This window comes from Magallana gigas, chromosome 4 (assembly GCF_963853765.1).
Source record: "Magallana gigas chromosome 4, xbMagGiga1.1, whole genome shotgun sequence".
In the NCBI taxonomy this organism is placed as follows: Eukaryota; Metazoa; Mollusca; class Bivalvia; order Ostreida; family Ostreidae; genus Magallana; species Magallana gigas.
Window position 1 is genome coordinate 32230439 of NC_088856.1, and position 21276 is coordinate 32251714.

Consider the following 21276-nt stretch of genomic DNA (forward strand, 5'->3'; position numbering starts at 1 on the left):
CAGACAATTCAGATTTTAATGTTTGTGTGTTTAATGAATTCAATATTTATTAGTTTTATACGATATAAAATGGTTTGAAACAGTTTGCGCTTTTTTTTAAACCGCTTCGCGGTTTATAAAGCGTAAACTGCCTCAAACCATTTTATATCGTATAAAACAAATAGATATTAAATTCATTCCTTAAATACATTAACAATAGGTGGATCTTTATTGAAGTTTGGGTCTGCCTTATTTATTTACATATTTTGTAAAACTCCATGAGAATTAATTCTCTAAAGAAAATTTTCACAATATTATATAAAAGACTTGATTCAAGTAAATGCAGAATTTTTTATTGAACGTAATTGCACATAGAAGATGTTTTAATCTGACAGGTAAATGTGGCCCGATACCTCCATCTGGATGGTGTGCTGACAAGTGCAGGTGGCTCTGCTACGTCTGGTAACAGCGGTGGTGGCAGTGGGGGGAGTGTGCTGGTGTTAGCCACAAACTTCTCCGGACATGGTCAGGTCATGGTGGCCGGTGGAAGCGGCAATGAGTATGGCCACGGTGGTGCTGGTGGTAGAATAGCAGCCCATGTGTCATGGTTTAGGGAATACAGCGGTGACTACATTGCATTTGGTGGCTACAAAGGTGACAAGAGTACTCATCAGTTTGGCAACGGAGCGGGAGGAACAATTTACTTCACTGATTCCAACTCTGGCATCACTTCCAAGGAATTCATCACCACACCAGAAGGCATTAAGTACTTGGACGGATTCCAGAAACTCCTGATTGATAATGACGACCGCAACAAAAAGATTCCAACCATCATCATGACTGAAGATTCTAGCTCCGTGTTTGAATTTGATGAACTGGAAGCAAACAACCATGTAGTGCTTCAGATGCAGGGTCAGAATTCTGAGCTTGTCGTCCACAAGTTTAATGGAGACACAACAGGTTTGATGCATATTTTGGCCGGGCAGGTTATCCATGTTGAGTACAAAGAGTCCACAACAGGGTACACCGTGGCTCCAGTCAGCTACCTGGCTCAGTCTGACACAGAGATTGTTCTTCCCTCAACTGTTATCATGCTGGGAACCAGGAGTCAGATAGGGGGTCTGATGACCAATGTTCAAAATTTGACAGTGGCTGAGGGGGCCAATGTTGTATTCTACTCTACTTCTCAGACAGCTCTCAGGGAGAACGGAAGTTACGTGCACATGACAGAAAAAGGCAACATCAGTTTAAGCCATCTTGTTATTCAAAGAGGATCAAAGGCAACATTCCTAGAGAGTGAAGCAAGTCTTGTTATAACCATCAATAGATTGGCAATCCGATATCAAGGTAGGATGTCGCTAAACACAGGCACCATCTATTCTGACTCTGGAGTCATTGAAAGTGAAGGAGTTTTGTGGCTAGCATATGAAGGTTATGAGGCTGAATCAGGACCTGGTGGTTCTAGGACCATCGGAAACCTTGGTTATGGAGCATCTCACGGTGGCCATGGTGGTGCTCCCAGTGGAAGTATAGGAGGACCAACATATGACTCAGTTTATAAACCCCTTCATCCAGGTAGTGGAGGTGGAAATGGAAAAGGGCAAGGTGGAAGAGGTGGAGGATATCTGGTCTGGGAAAACGGAAAGGATCTGTGGATAGATGGCCATTTGAATCTTGAGGGTGAACAAGGACAAGGCCAGAATGCTGGTGGAGGAAGTGGAGGGGGACTGATTATTGTGACTCTGAACTTCACTGGATATGGTCATGTGGATGTCAGTGGTGGAGCAGGATCAGCCATTGGATCAGCAGGAGGTGGAAGTGGTGGTAGGATGGGCATCCACATCAAGTTTAAGAATCGATTTGCAGGCTGGCTTGATGCAACAGGTGGACTAGGATCAGGTGAAATCCCATCAGGAGCAGCAGGCACTGTCTACATAGAAGAAACGGACAAGGGTCCAAAGTATGCGGACATCAAGTATGATGCATCCACAAACAAGACAAGCACCAAAGCAGCTTTCAGAAGAGTGGAGGTTAACAACAAAGACATTGACAAACATTTGTATCAAGATAATAGTGTTCCCTGGCTGTATACAGTAATCACTGAAGGTCCAAAAGACTACTATGAATTTGATGAGATGGATCTGCAAGGCCATGCCAACCTTCAGTTTGGGTATCCACTCAAAGACTCCCTCAATGTGACAATTGTTGCCCACAAATTTAATGGTGACAACACAGGATTGTTGAATCTGAGAGAACTCCAGCAACTGTTTGTGGAAGTTGTGGAATCTGTCTCAAATGAAACATTCGCTCCCTGCAGTTTTAAGATAGAAGCAAAGTCTGAAATTGTGTTTCCAAAACGAGTCAACCTCTTTGGAAGGAGAACATGGATGGAAGGGTTGATGACAGGAGTGGAAGAGTTCATGATCAGAGGTGGAGCTGACGTCAAATTTTATCCCACTGCTCATACAGCCTACAGAAAGAACAGCACTCGGGTACAAATGACAGAGCCAGGAAACTTTGACTGGAGTGTCTTGAAGGTGATGTGTGAATCAGAGCTAGAATTCACAGACATTGATGTGGCTGTTGTTTTAACAGTCTCAGAGTTTTATGTGAAATATCATGGACTGCTAATGATGAAGTTAACCAAAATAGAATCTACCTATGCCCACATTGAAGCTGAAGCAGAGTTTAACATGAACGGGAAAGGGAATGTAGGTGAGACAGGTCTTGGGCGGGGTTGGACTAATTCCTCGGATGGAGCTGGTCTTGGAGCTGGTCATGGAGGATGGGGTGGAGGCAATGAACCAGTTTTTGGTGGAGAACCATACAACTCAGTATATGAACCTGGCTATGGGGAAGATCTTCCAACACTTAAGTTTGCTGGCAGTGGTGGAGGACATGGGGGTGGAATAGGAGGGGCTGGTGGAGGATATCTCATCTGGAATCTAGGAGATCTGCTCGAGATGAATGGTATTCTATCACTGAATGGAGATGATGGGTTGAGAAGTTATGCTGGGGGTGGATCAGGTGGGAGTGTATTGATAACCACAACCAACATAACTGGTCATGGGATAATAAGTGTCAGGGGTGGATCAGGGAATGTGCTAGGTGGAGGTGGAGCTGGGGGAAGGATTTCTATCAAATGTCGGTGGAGATATCAATATGGAGGACAGTTTCACAACTTTGGTGGAGATGGTGGAAGTCTAAAGAAGCAGGCAAGAACTGGGGCTGCTGGAACCACCTACAAGGAAGAGAATTTGAGAGAGCTGGAATACAGGCTGAAAAAATATGACCCAGTTCACAATACCACATTTTTCGCAGTGGATCATACATATGTTCACTCGGATAACAATCTTAAATACAGCCCAGCTGGAACTCTGCTGATGGCCAATGAAACCTTTGACTATGAATTTGACGAGGCAGAATTAACAGGAAGTTCACGGCTGCTCGTATACCACCCCACAAGCCAGAGTAGAAATGTGACGGTGATCATTCACAAGTTCATGGGGGACAAAACTGGAATCTTACATCTTCGCTCCAGGCAGCATGTGTTTGTGGAGGTGGTGGAAGCTGTGCTCAATAGAACTGAAGCACCATGTGGATTCATCATTGAGAATGGCGCAGAAATAATACTACCTGAAGAAGTTCATATCCATGGAGTCAGAGGAATGTTTGCAGGTAAATTGTTAACATACTTTAAGTTTAGATTTCATTCTTCACTGAAGTTTATAATGCATGATTTTGCTTTTTTGTTTAAAACCTAATTATCTTTGTTTAAAATTGATAATTGAATATAAATTAAGATTCTTTAACTTTATAAATAATGACTCCCTATGTTTAGTTGATATTATCTAACCATCTTTGCCTAATTTAATTAATTTCAGGGCAAATGACGGGGATATTGGAGCTCTTCATAGAAGGAGGTGCATATACTAATTTTGTATCAACAGCCAACACAGCACTGATGGAGAATGGAACCAGATTCCGAGTGTCTCAGCAGGGCCATTTCCAATGGGACAACCTCCACGTGAAAATGAATGGGCAGGTTGATTTTGAAAAGATAACAAAAACCTTGAAACTTGAAAACAGTGAAATGAAGGTCAAATACCTAGGACAACTTTTCATGAATGATGCTGAAATTTATTCATCTTACGTCTGGATAGAGAGTCAGGGAATTTTCCATATGAATGGCAGAGGCCATAAAGCAGAGCAAGGACCTGGGGCAGGGAGAACCGTGAGCAATGAAGGATATGGCGCTGGTCATGGTGGATATGGAGGAGCTCCAAATCCTGTAGATGCTTCTGAACCATATGGATCTGTTGTCACTCCGCATCAGCCAGGCAGTGGTGGTGGAAACGGATTGGGACAAGGTGGATCTGGTGGTGGAGTTCTCTTCTGGAAGATTGGACAGAGAATGGAGCTGAATGGATTGTTAGCACTGCAGGGATCTAGTGGTATCAACCTCAATGCTGGAGGTGGAAGTGGGGGAAGTCTGTTGATTGAGACCACCAACTTCACGGGGCACGGAGAGATCAATGTCAGGGGAGGGGACGGGACAGGGACGGGGGGAGGAGGGGCAGGGGGGAGAATAGGGATACACTGTGAGTGGAGATACAGCTATGGGGGGAAATACAGAAACCGAGGGGGTGATGGCGGGCCAGGAAAGAAAGTCTCACATGGTGCAGCTGCTGGTACTACCTATGTGGAGAATAACTTCAGACCCCTGGAATACAGGATTCTGAAGTACATGAAAGAGTCCAATCAAACCTACTTCCGTGTGGATCATCTTTATGTTCATATTGATAATGAAGGCAATGCTGTGCCTGTTGCCACAGTCATCATGGAAGATCAGAGTGAGGTGTTTGAGTTTGATGAGATGGAGATAACAGGCTTCTCCAGAGTGTTGATTTATCATCCAGTGTCCGACCATGTCAACCTTACAGTGCATCGCTTCATTGGTGATAGAACGGGTCAACTTCATCTCCGAGCAAATCAGCTAGCCCTCATTGAGTATGTGGAGTCCATTTCAAATGTCACAGAGGCACCCGTAAGTTATATCATCGATGAGGATTCAGAAGTGATCTTCCCAACTGAGGTTCACATCCAAGGCATCAACACTACTCTAGCAGGACTCATGACTGGAGTTCATCACTTCTATGTGGAAGACAAGGCTGTTGCTGTTGTAGAAGCTTCCTCTCAGACTGCTCTCCTGCAGAGTGGAAAATATGTGGATATAACAACCAAAGGAAACTTCTCGCTTCCCTCAATCAATGTCCAAATGGATGGAGTTCTCGAGTTCCGAAGAATTACTAACTCACTAACCATCACAACAGCATTTTTGGAAATCAAATACCTTGGGTCTGTGTTCATTAATCATGGATACATAGATGCAGGTGAGATTGACATGGAATCTGAAAGTCAGATCAGTCTGGATGCAAAAGGTTACACAGCTGAAAGTGGACCAGGGGCAGGAAAGGGTACAGCAGGGGGAAGTTATGGAGGACAAGGAGGCTGTGCTGACCCAGATAAATCATATGGATCTTTATTTACACCAAGTCATCTGGGAAGTGGAGGAGGAGGAAATCAAGGTGGTGCAGGTGGTGGATTTGTGGAAGTAAATGTTGGCAGAAACATTCACGTGGATGGAAATTTCAAGACCTATGGAGGAGATGCCCAGGGTTCTAATTCTGGAGGTGGAAGTGGAGGATCTATTTTGATTAAAGCTTTTAACTTTAGTGGGCATGGCGTACTGGATGCCAGCGGTGGTGGTGGTATTGGCACCGGATGTGGAGGGAGTGGTGGGCGGATTGCTGCCCACATTGGATTCCAGAATAACTTTGGTGGATTATATCTGGCACATGGTGGAAAAGGTGGATCTTCAACTAACCACACTCTCTCAGATGGAGGGCCTGGAACAATATACAAGTACGAGTCTAACAGGGGACCACAGTACAGGGAACTCAAATACAATCCAAGACTAAATGAAACACTGATTAAGCCTGAACATTCAAAATTGATGGTGGAAAATGCAAATTTAAAAACCATAAACCCAGGAGTAGTGATGGAGGAGAACAGTGTTTACTATGAGTTTGACGAAGTTCAAGTGGAGGGATATGCCTATGTCCATTTCTATCACCCGGGATCTGCTGCCAATGTCACTGTGGTGATTCATGAACTGACTGGAAACAAAAAAGGAATGGTGCGTGTTCAATCCAACCAGCAGGTTTTGGTGAACTTTGTGGAGTCCACCCACACTTACCTCGATGCACCCTGTGGATTCCACGTGGACAGAGGGGGTGAGCTTGTTCTACCAACAACAGTGTTTATCACCTCAGAGCAGTGGATTCTGGGGGGCAGGCTTGTAGGGGTGGAAGATCTGATCATAGAAAGAGGAGCAGAACTCATTCTCATACAGGAAGCCCACACCAAAGATGTCCAGTCTGTAGATATGATGTACTTGAAGTCAGAATCAGACTCCTTCACTCCCGGTCTTGTACAGTTTGGAACTCTTGTAGTGAACAATGACGGAGTCTTGACTACTTTGACCAATCCTGTGAAGTCTTACATCATGACCTCCACTACCAGTGTGAAGAATGGCGGGAAGGTACAGATGAACAGTCTGTATGTCATCTACAGCTCCTCCTATCTGGAGGTTGAGAAGGGAGGGCTGGTAGATGGAGAGGGGCAGGGATTCATTGCTGGGCAGGGACCAGGGGCAGGAGGTGCAGGGACTTTGGATGCGTCTGGAGGAAGCTATGCCAGCTATGGTAATTGTCAAATCTTTGATACCACTCTATTAGATTTTTTTTTTTCAAAGCAAAAGAAGCTACAATTTTAATACATATCAGAAATTTTGATAGTAAAATTATAAATATTCTTGTTTGTAAGGCTTCTGTAAGACATTTTTTGTGGATTTAAAAAAAAATGGCTTCTATTATATTTGATTATACATGTATTTATATGTTAAAGTACTTTTGTAAAATGCATTTCATATCTCGTTGACAAATAAGTCTGAAAAAAATTATTGGTGTTGTCTAAGTTTTCTTTTGATTTACCTGGTAATCTATATACTAGGTTCTACGGGATACTACTCAAATGCAGTGTCACAGTCTCCCTATGGTAACACCCTGAGACCGTCCGTCCCAGGAAGTGGTGGCGGTGGGGCTTCTGGTGGTGCTGGAGGAAATCATGTGACCATGAATGTCGGAAAGGTCAGACAATGTACCAGGAAATTTTAAAGAAATTTTCTAGTATTTTTTCATTTTGCGTGTGTGAGTAGGCTGAACTGTGGGGTTTTTCTTCCAGGTGTTAATAATAGATGGAGTGGTGTCTGTAAATGGAGGAAATGGATTATCCACCACACAGGCTGGTGGTGGGAGTGGAGGTGGTATCCACGTCGAGTCCCCCAGTCTGGTGGGCTATGGAGTGGTCAGAGCTAATGGGGGCACTGGTTACCATGGAACTTGGAATGCAAATGTGTACAGTGAGTAATAATGTGAATCTACCAGTTATGGAAATTGTTTTGGTGCCAATGTAAATTTCTTTATTTCATAAATTAATTTTTTTTTCATTGGGGCAGGTGTTAAAATTGTGTTTAAGTAAAAAAAAAACCCTGGTTTTATGTGGAAGCAAATGCTAGATGAATTTCAAGTTAGTTGGGATGTATATTGAGGGAAGGAGAAAGTATTCTAGTAAATCACACACAATAGTCACCATCAATGAATATGATTCCTCTGTACGCAGTATATGAATAAAATAGCTTTGATACTGTCATTCAGAGCTAGTATATACCACCAGCAGTACTATCTTGAAGCATTATAAGGATCTTTAGAGATGATTTTTGTCATGTCCTTTGTTTGACTAATAAAAATTTCCAAAACATATTCTATATTTCTTTGTGAATTGCATTTTACACTTCAAACTTCCTGGGTTTTTTTCCTCAAGAAAATGGCGGTGGTTCAGGGGGTGTAATCAGTGTATACCTGGAAGAGAGACTCAGATTCCGTGGAAGAATAGAGGCAGTGGGTGGATCAGGGAATCTGGGGGGTGGACCTGGTACAGTCCTGGCAAGAACAGCTACAGGAGCCGACGTGTTCATAGAGATATGGATCAACAATCTGAACCGAGGACGAGTCGACACATGCGATTACCCTACGAAGCTCATAAACATCGAGTCTGTTGACGTGCTTCATCTTCAGAACAGAGCTTGTGCCAAATTAGATGTATGTTTTTTTTGCATATTGATTTCTAAATTAAACTGCATCTTGTGAATTTTTATTGCTTTAATTTGATATTGAAAAGATTATGCAAGGTGTGTGGGTTTGATTTTAATTTACATAATTATGTATAATTTATTTGGTTGCATGGCCTCAGAAATTGTAATTTCATATGATATATATTCTGGTCTCTACCTAGTAATTAAAAGTACATAACGATGATAATTGTATGAATTGTAATTATTGAAAAATTACATATGAAAATTTAAATTGTACAATGATCTTAAAACCAGTTATGTTATAAAATTTAAAAAAAAACAGACAATGAATGCAAAATTTTTTATATTAAATAGAATATCACCTTATAAGATGGCACTTCATTCAAAGTTTATTTCATTGATTTGGTAAAGAAATGTAACTTGCAGTTATTACTTACAGCCTCATTATTTAAAATCCGACCCCCATCAGTAAAATCAAATTGTGGTGAAAATAAAACAGTTGGGAACATTTCATTTATAAAGTATTCATTTTCGATATATTTCAGAAAAACGTCTTAAGAGTTGGATACCTTGCTCCGGGATCAGGTCTGTTGTACGTGTCTGGCTCAAATGTTGTAATCATCGCAGAAGACGGAGTACAGACACACCTTGAAGCCAATGTCTTCAGCAGCCCAGGTTCAATCATAAAGCTCCCCTTCAACACATACGTAGAGGCCAAACTGACAGTGTGGGGTTTGTTGAGAGGAGTGGAGCATTTCTACGTGAGGGGCCAAACAGAACTGAAGCAGACAGGTGGAGCAAGCTGCTCCTCGAGATCTGCCCCCACCGCGAGGTATCAGTTCACGACTTGTACAGTCATGGACACTGGAAAGCTGACCCTGGAAGATGCAGACTACACGTCAGATGTGGGCACAAATCTGGTTTCTAGTTACGTCCACATTCAGCACTCTGGAAGCATGCAAGTCACAAAGTCTGGATCGGTTTCCACTTTCTTATTTGAGCTCGAGAAATCAGGAAGAGTTTATGGTGACAGCTTGTCATACACAGCTAACTTGGGCCCAGGTGCAGGGAACACAAATAGAGCTGGGTCAGGGGCAGGGCATGGAGGAACAGGGGGTGCTGGGAAGGGCTGTGAGTTCTCCTCAGGAGGAGGGGCATATGATGATGCATATCTACCAGTATTAGGTGGAAGTGGAGGAGGATCCTGCAGTCATGGTAGGAGTGGAGGAACAGGAGGGTCTGCTATGCGTATCGTTTCATTACATGCCTCATTTATAGAAGGCCGATTAACTTCTACAGGTGGCAGTGGATCTGGTGGAGGTGGAGGTGGTAGCGGTGGTGCCATCTGGGTGGATAGTGATGTCATCGAGGGTTGGGGTTTGATTCAGGCCAATGGAGGGTCAGCTTATTCTGATTGTGAGGGAGGCTGTTTTCGTTCGAGTTGTTGCTGTTACCATTATGGAGGTGGTGGGGGTGGAGGCAGAATTCGAACCTTCTCCAGCAATTATACACATTTAGTTGTCCACAAGCAGCGCTATGTCGGTGGGGGTCCTGGATCAGGAGACAATGGGGCCTCTGGGTCATTGGTCAATTACCACGGGAACAAATGCAGTGGTCATGGTACCATGAGCAATGGAGTTTGTACCTGTAGAAGTGGCTATGTAGGGTCAGACTGCCAGTTTGAATGTGATTCAGACTCGGTGTGTAACAATCATGGTAACTGTTCCCAGTCTGGTGCTTGTACTTGTGAGGAGGGTTATGGAGGTCAAGGATGTGATGTCCAGTGTCATAGAAACACCTCCTGTTCTGGCCATGGCTCCTGTGCTCTCTGTGGAAACTGTGTTTGTGACCCCTGTTTCCATGGAAATGATTGTTCCAACATGTGCTCAGGTCAAGGTCAGTGTGTGGCAGATCAGTGTCAGTGTGATTCTTGTCATCTGGGTGACTTTTGTGAGAGCGAGTGTAACGGACATGGAAAGTGTCAGGCAGGAGTTTGTGTGTGTGATGCAAACTGGTATGGCAGTAAGTGTACCAGCAGAGGATGCCCCACCAGTGATTCAGCCCTGGACTGTTCAGCCCATGGTGTCTGTAATGCATTCACTGGAGTGTGTTACTGTTCTCCTGGATGGATGGGTAAGCTTCTGCTCATAATGTTAAGGAAAAAAACTATTTTTGTTTAGATGATGAATTGAAATTGCTGAAAATTTCAAAAGTTCATGTTTACCTAGTCATTTATAGTAAGCATAATTTTATGTGACAGTTAATTTATCAATTTTAGTTCTAAAAAAAACAAAAACTTCTATTTCAATCTTTTTTTAGGCAATGATTGTGGAACACCCGATTGCCCAGGAAACCACACCTGTAATAATCAGGGTATTTGTAATGATAGTTTTGACCCTCCCAAATGCACTGACTGCTTCACTGGATGGATGGGACCAGCCTGTGGTGACCCCTGTGTATACGGCTCACCTGACCCCACAGGTCAAGTCTGTCAGTGTAACACCACCTGTCACCACGGCCTGGGCTGTAACATTGAGTGCTCCGGCAATGGAGTCTGCCTTAGCGACGGATCTGGAGCTTGCTTCTGTGATCCACTGGTCGGATGGAGTGGAACATACTGTGAAATTCCAGGATGTCCCAGACATCCTCAAACAGACATTGAGTGTTCGGATCATGGAAATTGTAACAGCGAGTCCATGGAATGTGAGTGTAGGGCGGGTTGGAGGGGCGTGGCCTGTCACATCCCCGACTGCCCCGGAGAACCCAATTGTAATGGTCGAGGGGTGTGTAACGAGATGTTTGACCCCCCAGTTTGTCACAACTGCTCCCAGGGGTGGATGTCTGGTGGAGCCTGTGATGATCCGTGTGTGAACGGGACAGAGACACCCCCAAACTCTGGTAACTGTGTGTGTGATGAAGGCTTTGCAGGGGTTGGTTGTGATTCAGAATGCTCTGGTAATGGAGTGATTGTGGCTGGATCTTGTGTTTGCCACTACAGTGAGGGATGGAAGGGGAGGCTGTGTGACATCCCAGGCTGTCCTGGCCTGTTCAATCTGGATTGTTCCGGTAGAGGTCAGTTAACAATAGATATTTTGATGCTTATAATATAAAATTAAGAGAATTTTGATAAAATATAACCGTGAAGTTTGATGTCAGTTCTCTATATATAGGGTGTGGATTGTAAATTTAATATGTGACATCTTGGACTGAATCTGAATTGTTTTGATTGACAGGAGGCTGTGATAGCTCCACCCATACCTGTACCTGTCGCCCGGGCTGGTATAACAATGGATGTGAGTATGCGGACTGTCCTGGACAGCCAGACTGTAATGATCACGGAGTGTGTTATGATGCTGTAGACCCACCGGTCTGCAAGTAAGTGTCACTTCACACAGGTAATTCACACTCTCATTGATTATTTGTCACAGCTACTTTGACTCAAAGCAAATTTTTTTCTCATAAAATTAAGTAAAGATTTCAAACATTTATCTTAGTGAATATATCTTTATACGTGATGTAAGTACACGCACATACGAGTATGCATCATAGGTTCACAAAGCAGAAAATAATTTATTAGCTTTTTTCTATTACTATAGCAGTATAAAGTAAATGGCATGCATACATTATCTGCCTAGTAAATGAAAAAAAAATTCTCATGTGTTCAGGTGTGATTCGATGCATTTTGGAGCTGCTTGTGAAGAACCTTGTGTGAATGGAGTTATCTCCCCTGCTGAGCCACAGGTCTGTCACTGTCACCAGGGCTGGGCGGGTATCAACTGTGACTCGGAATGTTCCGAACATGGCACCATCATTGGTGGCCGGTGTGATTGTGATGTTGGGTGGAGGGGACCAGTCTGTGACATCCCAGGGTGCCCTGGGGTCGGGTTGGACTGTACCGGTCATGGTCTGTGTAACGCTGCCACCCATGTGTGTACCTGCTTTCCGGGGTGGAGTGGAGATGGATGCGACATCGCAGACTGCCCAGGGTCTCCGAACTGTAACAACAGAGGGGTGTGCAACGCCACCCTGGATCCACCCCTGTGTCTGGACTGTCAGCAGGGCTGGATGGGCAGTGCGTGTGAGGAGGTGTGTGAACACGGCCACCAGGAGCCCCCCAACAGTGGGGTGTGTCAGTGTGACCCCTGCTACTCAGGTAGGTCTTCATGCAACTCAGTCTATGTTAACCATCAATCTGTCAGACTCAGAATACCGGTAATGAAAATTGAAATTTTTGAAATCTGTCGATCACTTAAAATTTTGCAAGACTCGGCTTTCACATGAATATGCTAACTCGTATGTACTGGTAATTATCGGCAATACATAATTTTATGGAATAGTTAATCAAGATTTTGATTAAGGTATGAAAAATATATTTCCAAGACCTATATCTTGGTTATCTAAAAAATAAAAAAAAAGATTTTCAGAATTAGTGTTCGATATGATAGCAGTATCCATTTCTAAGATATAAAATGTACTTTTTATTTTAACCATGGTCAATGACTGATGAACAACAATGTATGTAATGATTCAGAATATAAAAATTTTGAAACTGAGTGTGTAAACTTGACTTTATTAATACAGGTAAAGGCTGTAACAGTATGTGTAATGGACACGGGTACTGTGTATCTGGTCAGTGTTTCTGTGACGTGGCGTGGAGAGGATCACTGTGTGAGGTACAGAGCTGTCCGGGTCAGTACAACGACTGTTCCCTCCACGGCTCCTGTAACAGTGCCACCCAGGTGTGCACCTGTAATCCAGGTAAAACCACTACATGTATATACATTGTTACCTGTACATTGTACTCGATTCCTCTTATTTGTTTGAAATACTGTAATTTCATGCACTATGTAATTTGCTGGCAACGAATTTTAGCTAAGTTACCCTTTTTTGCGGATCTGTAATAATGCAAAATGGTGTCTCAATATTTACTGCTGTTACACTAATTCCGATTCCGTGAAAATGTGGCTCAATGATACATCTGAAACATGATTTCTCAAACATATTTTGCTGTTGGTCTTGAATAAGTTAGATTAAGAGTAATAAGTGTTATGCTTGTTGTGACAATGTTTTAGGTTGGACGGGATCCGACTGTAACACTCCGGACTGTCCCGGGGGATGTGCCGGGAATGGATACTGTGAAGGATACAACAGGGATGTCCCCATCTGCCTCTGTAAAGATGTCAGTACTGTTTTACTTTATTTGGGATACATAGCCATGAACAACATATTTGTTAAACTGGGATAATATTTGCTTTTCGAAAAGACAGTTGGATTTGCACAATTTATAGATTGTTTATTTATCAAACATACCAAGTGACATGCATACTCAGTTGTTGCTCTACTGTGAATATTTGGCCAATAAGAAGCATATGTTTAATTCTCATTCAAGTCTGATATGTGAAATACAATGCTAGATATTCATAATTTAGAGTGACAGCCATAGTTCTGTAAATGATATGATTGTACTGTGTGTTGGTTTGCAGGGTTGGATGGGTGAGGACTGCTCCAAGCCGTGCGTCCACGGTAAGGTGGACGGTGCCTCTTGTGTGTGTGACCCCTGCTACACGGGGGCAGGCTGTGAACTGGAATGTTCTGGAAATGGACGGTGTGTCAACGACACTTGTGACTGCTTCTCCACAGTTATAGGTACAAACTGTCACCAAAAGTTTTACAGTCATATTCATAATATATTTATGGTATTCAAGTTTTTCAGTTTTAAAAAAGAATGATACATAATTGAATGCTAGGATCTCAGTCCTTTTAAAGTGAGATGCTTTGTTTGAGCAGGAAACAGCTGGGTGGGTGAGCTGTGTGAGGAGAAGGGTTGTCCGGGGAGGGACGGGGCCTGTAACGGTCAGGGATCCTGTAACAGCGCCCTCGGAATGTGCACCTGTTACCCCGGCTACAAGGGAGACGACTGCGGCTCACCTGCCTGTCCAGGGACCCCGGAATGCTCAGGTGAGACTTTATAAGTAGTATACTAATGCTGAAGTATGGTTTTGTTCACACAAATCAAAGAATATTTTTTACTAAAAAAAGATAAAAATAAATTCAAAGATTATGTATAATTTGTGGATTATAATGCCATCTATATGAATCAGCTTTGAATGATAGAGGCTATTATGTATTTTAGAAATGAATTACTTGCACTTGATGAGAGTATACTGGTAAAGTTATTTATGCAAGTCATATTTATTCCCAAAGCACATATATATCACAGAAATTACATACGGGTACAATGCTTATGTTAAAGATTAATGCTATTCATAGGTCCAGACCATGGAAATTGCACCTCTGGAGGGAAGTGTGAATGTGGTCCCCACTGGATCGGAGACTACTGCCAGATTCCATGTGTGAACGGAACCAATGATGGTCAGGGCCTGTGTGTGTGTAGTCTGGAGTGTGTGACCGGAGTCAGCTGTACCATGGAGTGCTCCAACAAAGGGAGGTGTGACAGTGCCGGCCGGTGTCAGTGTGACTACTACCAGGGATACAAGGGTCCAAAATGTCAGAAACCCGAGTGTCCGGGGTGGCCAGAGAACTGCATGGGACACGGAACTTGTAACGTGGCGACACAAGAGTGTACCTGTGATCTGTACTGGTCCGGAGTGGCCTGTGACAAGCCGGACTGTCCAGGGACTCCGGACTGCAATGGTGTTCCGGCTCAGTGTGATGTCCCTCCAGAAGGAGGAAATCCCAGGTGTTTGAATTGTTCCTACCCCTACATGGGAGATGGTTGCGAGTTCACCTGTATGTTTGGCACCCCAGTGCGCTACAGTGATGAAAACTGGGAGTGTCAGTGTGAGCCATGTTATTCCGGGGTGAGCTGTGATAAACTTTGCAATAACCAAGGAACGTGTGTGAACGGTACCTGTGACTGTGGGTTCAATGGTTACAGAGGAGATCTGTGCGAGAGACAGGGATGTCCGGGGTACAATGAAGACTGCACGGGGCATGGCACCTGTAACACCGCCACAGGTGTGTGTAGCTGTGACGCCGGCTGGACAGGTAGGGGCTGCCACCTGGCCTCCTGCCCCGGTAACTGCAGTAACCATGGAGACTGCTCAGTGGACCCTGCCAGCAGTACACCATACTGTGACTGTGAGTCGGGATTCTTTGACTATGCCTGTCAGAGTCGATGTGTTCAGGGTAGTATCGTGAACGGGACTTGTGTGTGTGACCCCTGCTACACTGGCTACGAGTGTGACAGTTTGTGCTCGGGGAAGGGTGGAGTCTGTGTAAAAGACACCTGTGACTGTGGCTTCAGTGGAGGTCGGGGGGTGTACTGTGAGGAGGCAGGGTGCCCTGGCTATGATGAGGACTGTACGGGTCATGGCGACTGTAACAAAGGAACAGGAGAGTGTGTCTGCTACACAGGTACATCTACAAATAATTTTATAACAGTTACTGATATCTATTATAATTAATGGGGCTTATTTTTAATGGGATTGTCAATTTCTTAAGGGTTGGGGGATAGGGTTTTGATTGTGAGCATGAGGAAGTAGGATTGAATTTCACATGGAGTGTGTTTTAACTTAATGTTAAAAATTGGTAAGTTAAGGGTACCAGTGAAATCCACAAAAAACTGTTTTACTACAAATTCTAACTATTCTACAGTATTAACAATTACTGATGGTAAAACTTGATTTTGTTATTTTCCAGGATGGAGAAGCACTGGATGTGAGGTCCCGGATTGTCCTTCAGACTGTAACAATAGGGGTGTGTGTAACACCACAGGACTGAGGCCGGAGTGTACCAACTGCCAGGAGGGGTGGATGGGGGAGGACTGTGGGACACCATGTAATGGACTGCAGATCCCCATGGACAGTGGAGTCTGTGTATGCCACAGTGGTTGTGATCATGGCGAGTCTTGTCAGAACACCTGCAATGGTATGTAGTTTGAAAACAAGAAAAATGAATTGTGGAGTGAACATTGATAGATATCTTACTTATCTTATGATCTATTTCTGATTACCAGAAATTGGAGTATGTATCAACAACAGTTGTGAATGTAAGAACCAGACCACAGGGATTAACCAGGGCTGGTGGGGAGAGTTCTGTGAGGAGAGGAGCTGTCCTGGGGATCTAGAGATCTGCTCAGGTCATGGGGGGTGCATCCGAGCCAGTCTGACCTGTCAGTGTCAGCCTGGATGGTATGGATCTGGATGTCAGATAGCTGACTGTCCAGGTGAGCCAGATTGCAACGGTCGAGGAGTGTGTGACAGCAGCCAGAGGACCCCGACTTGTAGGTGTGATGCTGGCTACATGGGCTTCTCTTGTGAATCTGCCTGTGTGAATGGAACTGTAGTCCAAAAGGACCAGAGCTTCTCCTGTCAGTGTGATGTATGCTACTCGGGGCCAGGATGTGATGTCCTTTGCGGAGGTCATGGAACCTGCTGGGAGGGACAGTGCACCTGTGACAAAGCCTGGTGGGGTAAGGACAAGCCATGGTTCTCAAAATTGTCTTGTCTGTATATTTAATCAACACAATTATAGTTGATTAGCTTGGCTTCTTTTATAAATATTTATTTATTTATTACAGTTCCATTATTTATATAAATACATTTTTATGAAGCTTAATATAAATGTATTAATTATTTATTTGTTGGTGTTTTTTTTGAGCCAGATATATTTTTTAGAATTCAAATGTGTTCAACAATTTTCTTTGTATGATAGATGCCTAAACATCTTAAGCTAATTGTATTTTTTGATTCAATTTCAACTGTTACCTATTTCTGCTGACACAGGAGCTGACTGCACAGAGCGGGGATGCCCGGGGACAAATCAAAGCTGTTCAGGCCAGGGCTACTGCACCCTGGTGGACCAAACCTGTGACTGTGACACCTACTGGAAGGGGGAGGGCTGTGACTTACCAGATTGCCCCGGGACCCCAGACTGTAACATCAGAGGTTGGGCACAGGATACATGTTGATAGCAGAGTTTATTAATAGTTACTGTAAACCAAATTTTATTCGCTACAACATTATTTTGCGAATAATGGAGAAAAGTTGGTTTGCGACAACTAAGTTTTCGCGTTCAAGCGTTAACCAACCTGTGTTGCAATTTACATCCGTCCGGCAGTGACTTGTTTGTGTCGAGAAATATTTGTGACAACGAGGCTTCCTTAAACCTCGCAAAAAATTCTCGCTAATAAAAGTTTACAGTATATGACTGTGTAGATTTCTAACTAAATGTGAGGAATTAATATCCGCGTAAAATCGTGAGAAGCACCCTTCGCGGATTTAAAAATCTTGCCATTATTTTTCTTAGAGTTTGGAACAATAAGAAATAAGTATTGAAGTTCCATATTCATGATTTTATATTCTCGTGATTTGATACAAAACAGGGGGATTGCAAAAATAAGTACTCACGAAATATGAGGAATTTACAGTATTACCAATTTGTCTCTTGATGTAACATTTAAGGTAGTTGTTGTTAAATTAATGGGTAATCTACATGTAGATAAGATTAATCTGTGGAAAATACTGCTGCGTTGATTTAAAGATGTATTTCCATTTCAGGTTATTGTGATGTTGAAAATTACTTCCCACCCAGATGTGTCAACTGCTCTCTGTCCATGGGGCCAGCCTGTGAGTACCCCTGTGTTCACGGCCATGAGTTTCCTGCCTTCAGCACGAGCTGTGAGTGCGAGCCCTGCTACTCAGACCCAGGCTGTCAAACCGAGTGCTCTGGACATGGCAGCTGTGACAACCAGACTTGTCTTTGTGAAGCTGGCTACAAAGGCACCCTCTGTGAAAATCTGGATTGTCCAGGTATTTCAGTTTTACCCTGACTTTCTCATTGCAAAATGTCAAATCATTAGCATTCTATGGTATTTATTGTCCCCCGCCGCAACGCGGTGCGGGGACATAGAAATGCCGGGCGTCCGTCCGTGGGTCCGTGTGTCCGTGTGTCCATGGGTCCGTGTGTCCGTGGGTCTGTGTGTCCGTGGGTCCGTGCGTCCGTGTGTCCGTGCGTCCGTGTGTCCGTGCGTCCGTCCGTCACACTTTTTTGTAAGCGCTCTCATGCCTACAAACTTTGACGGATTTTCATCAAATTTATACCAAATGTTTATATCACTATTATCTTGGTCAAGTTCGAAAATCAGCATTGGTCGATACTTTTTGTTGGAGTTATGGGACTTTGACCACAATCATGACTCCGTTTTATCCAAAAATTGACCTTGTAAGCGCTCTCATGCCTACAAATTTTGATGGATTTTCATTAAATTTATACCAAATGTTTATACTACTAATACCTTGGTCGAGTTCGAAAATCAGCATTGGTCGATACTTTTTGTTGGAGTTATGGGACTATGACCACAATATTGACTCCGTTTTATCCAAAAATTGACCTTGTAAGCGCTCTCATGCCTACAAATTTTGACGGATTGTCATTAAATTTATACTAAATGTTTATACCACTAATACCTTGGTCAAGTTCGAAAATCAGCATTGGTCGATACTTTTTGTTGGAGTTATGGGACTTTGACCACAATAATGACTCCGTTTTATCCAAAAATTGACCTTGTAAGCGCTCTCATGCCTACAAACTTTGACGGATTTTCATCAAATTTATACCAAATATTTATACCACTAATACCTTGGTCAAGTTCGAAAATCAGCATTGGTCGATACTTTTTGTTGGAGTTATGGGACTTTGACCACAATAATGACTCTGTTTTATCCAAAAATTGACCTTGTAAGCGCTCTCATGCCTACAAATTTTGACGGATTTTCATCAAATTTATACCAAATGTTTATACCACTAATACCTTGGTCAAGTTCGAAAATCAGCATTGGTCGATACTTTTTGTTGGAGTTATGGGTCTTTGACCACAATAATGACTCCGTTTTATCCAAAAATTGACCTTGTAAGCGCTCTCATGCCTACAAATTTTGACGGATTTTCATTAAATTTATACCAAATGTTTATACCACTAATACCTTGGTCAAGTTCGAAAATCAGCCTTGGTCGATAGACTCGATACTAGTATACTGCTTGACGGCGGGGGACCCAGGAATTCTATTCTTGTTTGGATAAAAAAAGGGCATTTTGTTAATTATTCGGAAAAAAGGTGTCCCGATTTTGTTCATTAATGGAAAAGAAGATTGAGCTCGTTTACTTTTGTCCTTCTTTGATTGATTAAATGATTAATGTGTGTTATCCTGCTTAAAATTTCATAGATGTACAACTTTTTTCTACACCTGTCAACTGTTATTTCATACCCAACATGACTTTCAACAGGTGAGCCGGACTGTTCGGACTGGGGCCACTGTGTGCTGAAGAACAACACTGCCACCTGTGTGTGTTTCCCCGGATTTGCTGGAGACAACTGCTCCGACCTGGTCTGTCCGGGACAGTGCAGTGGGAATGGGGAGTGCCTTGTCCCCACCGGTGCCTCTGCCCCCCTCTGTAGGTGTGACCACGGCTTTGGAGGCGAGGCCTGTGACAGGTGCCTGACAAACTTTGCTGGGTCCCAGTGTGAGAGATGTCAGACAGGATACATTGGATACAACACAACATGCAGCACCATTTGTCTGCATGGCTATGCTACAGAACTAGGTAATTTATCATAAAAAAACAAATAGCTCCTTAACAGAATGAAAATTGTCTGTAAAAGAGATCTTCAGATACCTCTTTATCTCTCAATTGTAGTAAGTACTCTAATAAACAAAATTTTTGTTTAATCTTTAATTAACTTTGATTTTTCTATATGTAGGTGGAGATACCTGTAAGTGTTACAATGATGACAACAATGGTCACTGGGCGGGAGCTGGATGTGGCAACTGTATGAAGGGCTGGAACCCCCCAACCTGTACAGAATGCGACCCAGGTATGTCTGATCTGAATATTGTTATTATTATCATAAAGTAAACACCAAACATCAAGAGGACTATTGTACAAATACCATGCATATTAAATTTTGGGTTTGATATTTATATTTGTTAGAAACTCTGATGATTTTCAAACTTTGTCAAATGTTGATAACTATTATGTTTTATTCTTTACAAGATTATGTGGGCCCTGGCCACTGTACCATACCCTGTGTTGATCAGCAAGGAGAATACGGAGACACTCAGGACGGACCCCCAGGATCTCTCCCAGTGGAGCCTGCCTTCACATGCTACACAAAGGAGGCCCCAGAGCTCTACAGGCTGTGGTTTGGCTACAACAATCCTAGTCCCCACAATGTATACATCTCAGATGAGGGGGAAAACTTTGTCCATTCATCCCTACCCTCAGTGATGCCCCCTACTCAGTTTGCTCCCGGAAATATTTCCTATGCATTTTCAGTAGGGTGAGTCTGCTTATTTGTTAGATAGTCATATTTATTACTTTCAGAGCAAGTTATATTAGGAAAATAAAGAAGGTGGTCTTTATGATAAAATGTGTATAATAGGTTTTTAAAGGAGAATAATCAACCTGTTCATCCTTTTTCACCATACATTGTAATATATATGCACTTATATACTATTTTAAGCCCAACTAACAAGTCTTCTATATGGTGGTACCTCCTGACCGCATCAGCCAATGAAGAGAGAAATATCTCAGCGTCCTTTGATGAACAATTTTTGTGTCCTACACTGCCTGTCCAACAAAACCCAACCAATGGAACAGGTTACTGCAAGTGTGTCCACGGGTACTGGGGAGCCGCATGTCAGAACGAGTGCCCAGGGGGTGCTGCTGATCCTTGCTATGGTAAAGGGTCCTGTGATCCAACCAATGGAAGCTGTACCTGTGTCGCTGGGGCCAATTCTACAGACAACTGCCAGACGTGTGTCAGAAACTGGATTGGAGCAGACTGCTCAGTGGCCAAAACTGAACAAGGTAAATACTTTGAATATATTTTTTTAAATGTAATTTTTAAGCCAATTTCAAGTTACTGTGGAATCATTTTTATTCTTGGGGGTCATGTTCTAGCAGCCAAAATTTTCCTGGTTCATGGGGACATGATTTCGTTGGTAGCAAGTTCTGGATAATTTTAAAAAGTATTTTACAAATGCTTCTATACTGTAGATTCCTTATTAAACACTAGGAAATAATTTCCGCGTAAAAACGTGAGAAGCAACCCTTGCAAA

The 21276-nt window shown here is 43.0% G+C and overlaps 2 protein-coding genes across 3 annotated transcripts in view; both read left to right on the forward strand.

The window, feature by feature from the left end:
• The window catches only part of LOC105342567 (uncharacterized), a 78803-nt gene extending 74082 nt beyond the window's left edge, over positions 1-4721 (forward strand). Inside the window, exons 98-100 of the mRNA XM_066083324.1 lie at positions 375-3657; positions 3864-4670; positions 4714-4721. Of these exons, the coding sequence (XP_065939396.1) occupies positions 375-3657; positions 3864-4670; positions 4714-4721 (4098 nt within the window). The remainder of the gene's footprint in view (positions 1-374; positions 3658-3863; positions 4671-4713) is intronic.
• LOC136274686 (uncharacterized) overlaps positions 4553-21276 on the forward strand; it is a 40064-nt gene continuing 23340 nt past the window's right edge. For both annotated transcript variants that reach the window (XM_066082116.1, XM_066082117.1), the window contains exons 1-21: positions 4553-6746; positions 7054-7190; positions 7285-7462; positions 7924-8201; positions 8740-10327; positions 10514-11266; positions 11428-11569; positions 11860-12347; positions 12776-12952; positions 13267-13373; positions 13678-13840; positions 13982-14152; positions 14465-15571; positions 15857-16084; positions 16173-16628; positions 16942-17103; positions 17716-17967; positions 19442-19759; positions 19917-20030; positions 20210-20495; positions 20679-21025. In XM_066082116.1, the coding sequence (XP_065938188.1) occupies positions 4727-6746; positions 7054-7190; positions 7285-7462; positions 7924-8201; positions 8740-10327; positions 10514-11266; positions 11428-11569; positions 11860-12347; positions 12776-12952; positions 13267-13373; positions 13678-13840; positions 13982-14152; positions 14465-15571; positions 15857-16084; positions 16173-16628; positions 16942-17103; positions 17716-17967; positions 19442-19759; positions 19917-20030; positions 20210-20495; positions 20679-21025 (9472 nt within the window). In that variant the 5' untranslated portion in view covers positions 4553-4726. The remainder of the gene's footprint in view (positions 6747-7053; positions 7191-7284; positions 7463-7923; positions 8202-8739; positions 10328-10513; positions 11267-11427; positions 11570-11859; positions 12348-12775; positions 12953-13266; positions 13374-13677; positions 13841-13981; positions 14153-14464; positions 15572-15856; positions 16085-16172; positions 16629-16941; positions 17104-17715; positions 17968-19441; positions 19760-19916; positions 20031-20209; positions 20496-20678; positions 21026-21276) is intronic.